The sequence below is a fragment of the Sebastes umbrosus genome, chromosome 11 (assembly GCF_015220745.1).
Source record: "Sebastes umbrosus isolate fSebUmb1 chromosome 11, fSebUmb1.pri, whole genome shotgun sequence".
In the NCBI taxonomy this organism is placed as follows: Eukaryota; Metazoa; Chordata; class Actinopteri; order Perciformes; family Sebastidae; genus Sebastes; species Sebastes umbrosus.
Window position 1 is genome coordinate 25,024,745 of NC_051279.1, and position 9,565 is coordinate 25,034,309.

Sequence of the window (9,565 nt, forward strand, 5' to 3'; positions counted from 1 at the left end):
GTGGGAACGGGACCGAGCAGTGACCTTTGACCTCTGCGAGACTCACTCTGAATCTGTAACATCTTTCTCTTTAAGTCAGAGGTCAAAGGTCACACAGCCTGTTTGTGTTTCTCATTAACTGCTAAAAAACTGATGCCTGAGGACCCTGCAGGGACCTTCAACACACTGATGAGGGACAAACTGAGATTAACAAGACAGGAAGTAGGATTCTTAGTTTCTTATTTATATTCTAATTTATTCTTCTTCAGGATGTGAGGGACAACAACTATGGAGGACAGAACATGCCATAATCAAAAATAAATAAATAAATTAATAAATAAAAAAATATTGAAGAGTACTGTGAATACTACTGCTCTCAGTACTGATACTGCAGTTACTGCTCTCACCGTAGTAGTAGTTGAAGGTGGCAGTGTAGTCATAGTCTGGTGTCGGCATCTCGGACAGGTAGTCGTAGTCGGCAGTGGTCGTCTCTTCTTCATGGCTTCCTGCGTCTGCTGTGGAGGGAAATAAAGTAGAAATACATTAGAATAAAATAATAAATAAATAAATCCATCCATCCATCCATTCCAGCTGACATTGTGCAAAGGAAGGGTATAAATAATAACACACATTTAAAAATAAATATAAAATTAAGAAAATAAATGGAAAATAAATAAATAAATTTAAGAATTAAAAAAACAAACACATATATAAATAAAAGGGAAAATTAAACAGAGAAGTAAATAAATAAGAGAATTCAGACAAAGATAAATCAAGAAGCAAATTAAAACAGAAATATCAATTCATGTCACATTTTATCAATTAATTAATGGCTACATTTATTTTTAATATTATTTTTGCTACATTTAATGACATATTTATTTATTTATCAAGTCATTTATGTTTTTATTCATTTATTTTTGATTTTAGCAGGTTCTGTCCTCCATAGTTTAGGACTCAAAAACTATGAATATGAAACAAGGTGAGGAGAGAATATTAGTCAGATAGAGATAGAACCTGAGACAAGTGAGTGGACATCACCTGGTTATAAGATGGTTGTGGGTCAGTGATGTCAGAGGACACAGGTGGTGATGGAGGTTCAGGTTCTGTTTCTTTTTAAACAAATCATTAAAAACATTCAGCCTACAAGCCATAAAAGGAACAATGAGAATATGAATATAAAGCGTAACTGTGGTTTGTGCTACAGAGCGCCCTCTGCTGTTCACATCACAGTCGTACACACAACAGAAAATCAGAGTTATTAAGTCACGTCTGTAAAAAATGAATAAAAATAAATACATAAATAAATAAAAGGGAAAATTAAAGAGAAGAGTAAATAAATAAGGGAATTAATACAAAGATAAATAAATAAAAAAGCATATTAAAATAGAAATAGCAATTTATGTCACATTTGATCAATTAATGGCTACATTTATTTGTAATATTATTTTTGCTACATTCAATGACATATTTGTTTATTTATCAAGTCAGTTATTTATTTATTTATTGAAGATTTTTTATTTTGGCAGGTTACGTCCTCCATAGATTATATCTAGTTCATACAGTAAATATGATCATCATGTAAATAACCAGTTCATTTTCTGATATATCTATCAAACATATTAATATTTACATCAGTAATATTCATAAACAGGCAGATTTTGTCAATAATAATAACAAATATAAATATATCTGTAGATAATGTTTTGGGAAATGTAGTTTATTAAGTCAACAAAACAGGATGAAGGAAAACTGGTCATTTAACTGTTCGTGTGTGTGTGTTTCCATGGAGACGTTGGGATTAGAGACAATAAGGAAGTGGACTCTGATCTCAGGTGTCGTAGCCGAGACTCAACAGACAGAAGCTGAAACTTGAAGAGAGAACACGACTGAAGAAACCACCGTGGTTCTACTGATCAGAACAGAACAGAACAGATCAGAACAGAACAGAACAAAACAGAACAAAACAGAACAGATCAGATCAGATCAGATCAGATCAGAACAGAACCTGCTGGTTGTTGCGGCTGAGTGAAGAACGATGAAGCTGGATGTGAAGATTCAGCTGCTGAAGTTCTGCTTCCAAGTTGTGAACTTCATCTTCCTGGTGAGGACACGTACAATTAAATATGATTATATCTAATATATTAATGACCAATCAAAATATTGATTATACTCATATTAACTTCATCTTCCTGGTGAAGACACGTTCAGTTAAATTATATATCTAATAAAAACTGGAAAAAAAAGTTCGGAAACTTGTGTTTGGTCCATTATTTCTCTGTTGTTACAATGCTAATCGGCATTGTATTTTACATGGTTGGAAAGCCTGTTTCTTTACCTTCACAATGATGTCCAACTTGTAAGGATCATGCATTTGTGGGATGAGCAGCACAGCTGGTTATGTGGGTAGCGCCCAAGAAAATTTTGCCAAAATGCTCTGCCAATGGTAAACAGTGTATTCTCATAAGGCTACCAGGAAGCCTTAAGGTTAGCTCCGGGCTAAGGGAGCTGTAGCCCGGGACTAAGGCAGCTGTTAGACCCGGGCTATGGGAGCGGTAAACCCCGGGCTAAGGGAGCTGTAGCCTGGGACTAAGGGCGCCGTTAGTACCGGGCTAAGGGAGCCAGTAGCTCCAGGCTAAGGGTTATGCTAAGGGTTATGCTAAAGCCTCACACATTGTCATTAACCTAAGCCCCGTCTGAGAGGAGCTGATCTGTGTCTGAACATCATAGAAACATAAAAACCTCTTTGTGATGTAGAACAGACTGCAGCCGACCTTTGACCTGACCTTTGACCTCTGTCTGCAGGCTCTGGGTGTTAGTGTATCTGGTATTGGGTTGTGGATCCTGTTTGACAGAGGAAACCTCCTGACCGTCCTCCCAGATCGACCTCCAGGTAACGCTGCTCCTGCTAGTCTGGTCCACTAAAACTCACCTTCCCATTCCACCAGACTGCACTGTCAACGTGTGTGTGTGTGTGTGTGTGTGTGTGTACAGATGAGCTGCGTGTGGTGGGGGCGGGGTTGATGCTGATTGGCGTGGTGGTGTTAGCGGTCAGTGTGGTCGGGATTCTCGGAGCTGACAAAGAGAACCGGGTCCTGCTGCTGGTGGTGAGTCTCCAACTGGAACTGCTGATGGAACCACTGATGGTTCTAATTACCAGTGTGTGACATCCTTGTGAAAGCACTGATTAATCCTACTTTATACCCAGCTGTAACAGATGTACTGTAGTAATGTTAAACACTCACACTGTGACTGGACTCTGCTCGTCCTCCTCAGTACCTGGGCTTCCTCATCGTCCTGGTCCTGGGTCAGCTGTTCGTCACTCTGCTGCTGCTCTTAAACAAAGACAAGGTGAGACCAGGGCGTTTATTGTGTCGTGCTTCTTAACAAATATGATAATATCATTATAAATAAAGTGACTGACCCTGATTCCTCTGTCATAAATATATGTGTATATAATAAAGTATATAATGTGATGTGATGTCATCAGATTGAGCGTGGTCTGGATCAAACAGTGGATCAGATCATCCTTCAGTACAGAGACAACAACAGTAACGACAGACTGATGGACAAGATACAGAACTACGTGAGTCACTGCTTCAAGTCCCGTTAATATAACATTAACATGATGATGTGATCGTGACTGTTTGATTTACCGTCAACAGGAAGGCTGCTGTGGCAGGACGGGGCCTGCTGATTGGCTGATGAACTCTTACATTCAGAGTCTGAACCTGAGCGCTCCAGACGTACTTCCTTGTTCCTGTTTCAGATCGCATCGTCCAGCCGTTAACTCACCGTGGTGCTCCGAGCTGCTGAACTTCACCGCCCCGCTGTACGGGCGAGGAAACGGCTCGTATGCTCAGGTACTGCAGGACACACACACACACACACACACACACACACACACACGTCTTTATACTATAAAGACTTGTTACAGTTACATAATGTCAGGACATTTTATAAATAGCAATTAGCCCAAACTGCCATTTAAAGGTGCAGTATGTAGGATTTGGTGACATCTAGTGGTATGGTTGCAGATTGCAACCAACTGAGTACCCCTCCGCTCACTCCTCCCTTTACAAGACTGCAGTAACGTGAGCCGCCGAGTGTTAACCCGTGGTAACGCCGTTGGCCTGGCTTAGAGGCCATCTTTACCATAATAACACTACTTTAGGAGCAACAGTTTAGCACTCTGCAGCTCACGTTACCGCAATGTAGTTTCACAAGCGTGTTAGAGAACTACGGTGGTCTTCAGGTAATGCCTTCCATACAGTAGGAGATTTAAAAGACTGCAGTCTGACTCCCTCTCACATCTAAAGACAATGTGTCTTCAGTCTGAGCTTTTAGTCACAGACTATAATATTTTACAAAGACTGGGGATCTTTCAGCATCACTATTTACAAGACTACAACTAGATTCCTTTAGAGATGATGTCACATCCTGCTGCTGGTGGAAATTTACAAGAAGAAAAAATTATAAAAACGGGTGAAAAAGGACTTTTACATAAAATAACACAGTGGTTAAATTTGACTGTAAAAATAAATATATATATATATATAAATATATACATACATACATACACATACATATATACATATACATAAAAAAAGACAACAATAGGAATAGCAGATAGTATCTCATAGAGTAAAGTGTATTGTCCTCAGACTCTCATGAATGGTAAAGAGTGATCATATAAATATATTTTATGTTTTACGTGGCACTAGGCATATTCTGCTTCCACCCTGAAGGGGCAACGGCAATATTAACGTTACTGTCGCTGTCTAGAAGCCACAGAGGCTAACAAATTAGCAAGCTAGCAAGTGGGTAACATAATGCAGTAAATGTAGAGGCATAATGACAGAGGAGAAAGATGAGGCCGCTGGGAATATCAACATTTTCCTCAGACCTATTATACAATTACAAAGAAAAACAATATACGACTAAAATTACAATATATTAACTTATTATGCACCGAAAAATGAACTTCCATGTCTTCCGCCATTTCTGACAACGTTAACAATCACATCACAACTCGTGAACTCTGAGCTTTCAGAAACGTTCCACTTCTGAGGTCAAGAGGGGGGCGTTCATATGGACTCTTCCATGAACACGGTAAACACCACCACATATGAAGGCACCATGTGGTTAGCTAGCTAGCTATAGCATATAGCATATTCACTGAAGCTTTTTCCTTCCTTCCACTCTATCGTGGTACAAATGGGAGGACACGTCAAAGTGACACTGAGTTGGTATTTGACAGCCTGCGAATGAGAACAGACCGGGATAATATGTGTTTGTTGCAGGGCTGCAAACAGAAGGTCAGCGACTGGCTGCAGGAAAACTTTCTGACAATCGTCAGCATGGACGTCGGCCTCATGTTGATCCAGGTAATAACACCACAATGTGTCTGGAAACAGAAGAGACAGAGCGGGGCATGCTGATGACCTTATGACCTTTACTACCCCTCTAGGGGGCACTATGAGGACATTAGTCTTCACTGTCAACACATTCTCACTCCCAACTTGTCACGGACCAGGGACGCACTAACATCCACTAACATCTGGCTTTTAGTGTCTTTAGTGTGAAAGGTTATAATCAGCATTCAATCCCAGGACAAATGTCTCTGCAGTAGTGGCGGATATTTATCAGCTCCAGCTCCGATCAGCAGTGATGGAAACATGACACCCGGGTGGACATTTTCACCTCTTTTCTGGTGCGATGCTATGTGACACACGTTAAAGTTAATATATTAATATATCTCTATAGGGTCTTTGTATTAATTCCCTTATTTATTTTTTAAAAGAAATACATAAAGAAAAGTATAAAGAAAAGAAAAAAGAATACAGAAATAAATAAGTTTGGGGAAATAAATGAGGGTAAAATGCAAAGGGAAAATCATGCAGAAATGAATAAATAAATACATTTAAAAATAAAATAAATAATAAATAAATAAGAGTAAATAAATAAGGGAATTAATACAAAGATAAATACATGCAAAATAAATACATAAATAAATAAATATCAATTTATGTCACATTTGATCAATTAAAGGGACTGTTTGTAACTTCTTACACGGATAAATCAATCCGGGTCGGTGTCCCATGCGCGCTCGCGTTTGGCTACGCTGTTCAGACAAGACTCCAACACAAACTACACGGAAGCACCAAAACCACAAAGTTATATCTAGTGAAGCCCGTCTGTTAAACAGTGTTGGCCGCGGTCGGAGGACGCGGGGGAGACTGTAGCTTCGGTCTCCAGGGCCAGAGTCTCTGCTGTATTCTGCTCCTCTGCCTGCCTGCCTACCTGCTTGCCTTCAGTCACACACCGTGCTCGTTCACGCTATTTCTCTCCACTCTCACGTTTATGTGCGCACACTACACACTGCAGAAGAGTTAGTTTAGCTCTGAGAATATCTAGTGAATGTACAGTGGACGTTTGTGCAAAAATAAATGCTGCAGCTCCTCCAGACCAACAGAGGTTTCCCGTGTCTTGTGAAGTGACGGGGCTCCGCAGAGAGAAACGTTATCGTCTCCGACCAAAACTCCGGTGTTTCCCCTGTTCCCTCTGGCCGCGGTCGGGAGGCTGAAGCAGGAAAAGCCAGCACTAGGATCAGCATTGATTCATGGAGAGACCTTCGTCTGGTCAGCTAACATTACTGTCAAGCAGCTGAAATATAGATTGATATTGTGGTTTTAGCTGACGTGTGTCGCCTCACTGTTGTGAGCGATGCTCCTTCATGTCTATTTAGAGTGAGCACAAGCACGAGCAACAGGACGCTGACTTTCATTGATTTAACGGCCACAGGTGTCGCTGTTAACAAGCATTTCTGATTCTTACAAACAGTCCCTTTAATTAATGGCTACATTTATTAGGGCCCGAGCACGAAAGTGCCAGGCACGAAGTGCAAGGAACCTATTGTTTTTCTGGGGATTATTCTTTTTCTGCTGGAATATCGCGTTTTTGGGACCTTAGCCATCCCCAAAAACTCACCAAAAGTGGAGTATGCGTCAGAACTGGTGGGAAATTCAATGTTCTGGAGTGACTGGGCTCGGGTGTCTCCAGGGGGCTCCATAGCGCCCCCTAAAGTACGCAGTTTTTCAGAGAAAGTTTCTTCGATCGTCACGAAATTCAAGTATGTCATTGCTCACGCCCTCATACCTGGATTAAATGTTTTTGAGATTTTTTCGGCCAACAGGAAGTCAGCTATCTTGGACTTCCTGCGTGATTTTAAAATTTACGAACACATGTTTGAAGACTTTAGGATGCACAAAAAATCATGAAACTTTACACACACATCCAAACTAGTAATTACTTTATTTTAGTGGTGAAATTTTGCTTGGGCGTGGCATGTTGGCTCTCTAGCGCCCCCTTATGTCTTTTAGATTTTGAACATACCTTTAGGTACTCGAAAACTCATGAAATTTGGCAAAATGATAGACACCTGTGAACTTTATGTAAATGTATAGCCATTAGGCTCAGTGTGTTTAGCCGGCTCTATAGCGCCCCCTAACGCGTTGAAATTGTAACTTTGTCAAAGTTGATCCGATATTCATGAAATTTGGTATGCATATCCCACTCATCATTTGAAACATATTCCTCATTGGGTTTCATTAGCTCCGCCCACCCAGAAGTCGGCCATATTGGATTCCATGTCATTTTTAGCGTTTTATAGGCCGCGTACTTTAACGAACTCCTCCTACAGATTTAATAAGATCGATTTGAAATTTGGTCAGGACCATCTTAAGACCTTGAGGATGAAAAGTTATTAAAATGGTGAGTTTTCACTTAACGACCTGACCGTGGCGTGGCAGCCATTTTGAGCCATTCGCCATGAAATGGAAAAATTGATATCCGCGCTCCGGTTTCACCTACAAGTACAAAATTTGGTAGACAGATGTAAGATGTGGAGAGAAACAAAAAAGCCTCTTGGAGGTATGCCCAAAACTCAACAGGAAGTCAGCCATATTGAATTTTATGTGCGATTTTGCCCATTTTCCGCCCATTTCTGGGGGTTTTTGTAGGCTGTATACTTTAACGAACTCCTCCTACATATTTGATCAGATCGAGTTGAAATTTGGTCAGGACCACCTTAAGACCTTGAGGATGAAAAGTTATCAAAATGGTGAGTGTTCACTTAACGACCTGACCGTGGCGGCCATTTTGAGCCATTCGCCATGAAACAGTAGGCTGTTGTAACTTGACTTTACCTAGTCCCATCTGCCCCAGATTTCGCAGGTATGATGGTGGTCCAGTCTTGAGGACATGTACATGAGAAAATATACTCATAGCCCCGCCCCAAGACGTTATCCACGCCCCCTTTCATATCTCATGAACCATTTATAGTAGAGTCTTGTGGGATGTGTCATATCACTCAGCAGAGAGTGGGTTAACCCTAACTCAACTGTACATAGTTCGATCTGCCCCAAATTTCTCAGGTATGATAAGGGTCCAGTCCTGATTATATGTAAATGCAAAAATATAGTCATAGCCACGCCCCCTACACATTATCCCCGTCCCCTTTCATAACTCATGAACCGTTTGTCGTAGAGTCTTGTGGGAGGTGTCATATCACTCAGCAGAGAGTGCCTGTTTCATTGGTGAAGGTTATGCCCGCCCCCTACACATTAGCCCCGCCCCCTTTCATAACTCATGATCCGTTTGTCGTAGAGTCTTGTGGGAGGTGTTATATCACTCAGCAGAGAGTGCCTGTTAAGTTGGTGTTGTTATCCCCGCCCCCTACACATTAGCCACGCCCCCTTCATAACTCGTGAACCGCTTGTCGTAGAGCCTTGCGGCAGGCGTCATGGCGCTCGTCAGAGTTTCGGTTTTCACGGTGCCCGGCCGCGTCGGTCCGCGTCCCGCCAGCATCTCCGACGCGCAAGGAGGGGCGAGGGCCCGTTCATCGCTGCTTGCAGCTTTAATTTTTTATATTTTTGCTACATTTTACGACATATTTATTTATCAAATTATTTATTTATGTATTGATTGATTTTTGATTATGGCAGGTTCCGTCCTCTATAGTTTTCTGGTTCATTCATGATGTCTAACGTGACACCCTAGAAACAGAAAGGCTAGTCGTCTTCGGGTAAGAGCGTAGAAAAAGGGTATTAGTGTTTGTCCACAGCTTTTTCTGTCCACTTCAGTTTTTTAATACGCTAACATTTGCTCATTTCTTGTCTTCACATGGACACATTGAGTCCACTGAGTGTCTCCCGTCTCTGTCCAGGCGGTCCAGTTTGTCATCACGGTGTACCTGTACCGCGCCTTTGGCAGGAAAGCCGCTTTGAAAAGAGCCGATCGTCTGGCCGACCCTGAAGAGGACCTGGACTACGGAGAGCAGAACTACGCCTACGCAGATCCTGATTATGCTTATGTAGACCCCGCCCACCCAGCACATCACCATGACTACCCTGAATCTGTGGACCCCACCCAGCTGGCGGCTTATCACCATGACAACCAGAACTACAACTAAATGTACCTGGAGCCAGCCCCGGGTTATCGACAGACTTCAAACTAAACTGAATGTTTCTGCTCATATTTGATGTTAAAATCAATAATGTAATAAAATCTGGAAAAACTTCAAGTA

The 9,565-nt window shown here is 41.4% G+C and overlaps 1 protein-coding gene across 2 annotated transcripts; it reads left to right on the forward strand.

Moving 5' to 3' along the window:
* Positions 1-1,389: 1,389 nt before the first annotated feature.
* si:ch73-139j3.4 (CD82 antigen) lies at positions 1,390-9,565 on the forward strand. Of its 2 annotated transcripts, none has more exons than XM_037783664.1 (9): positions 1,390-1,931; positions 1,972-2,083; positions 2,785-2,872; positions 2,974-3,086; positions 3,256-3,330; positions 3,470-3,565; positions 3,645-3,842; positions 5,283-5,366; positions 9,206-9,565. In XM_037783664.1, the coding sequence occupies exons 2-9, from the start codon at positions 2,018-2,020 to the stop codon at positions 9,449-9,451; spliced, it is 966 nt and encodes a 321-aa protein (XP_037639592.1). In that variant the 5' UTR covers positions 1,390-1,931; positions 1,972-2,017; the 3' UTR covers positions 9,452-9,565. The 2 variants fall into 2 exon arrangements, with proteins under 2 accessions (XP_037639592.1, XP_037639591.1); XM_037783663.1 differs by having other exon boundaries at positions 1,390-1,914; positions 1,970-2,083.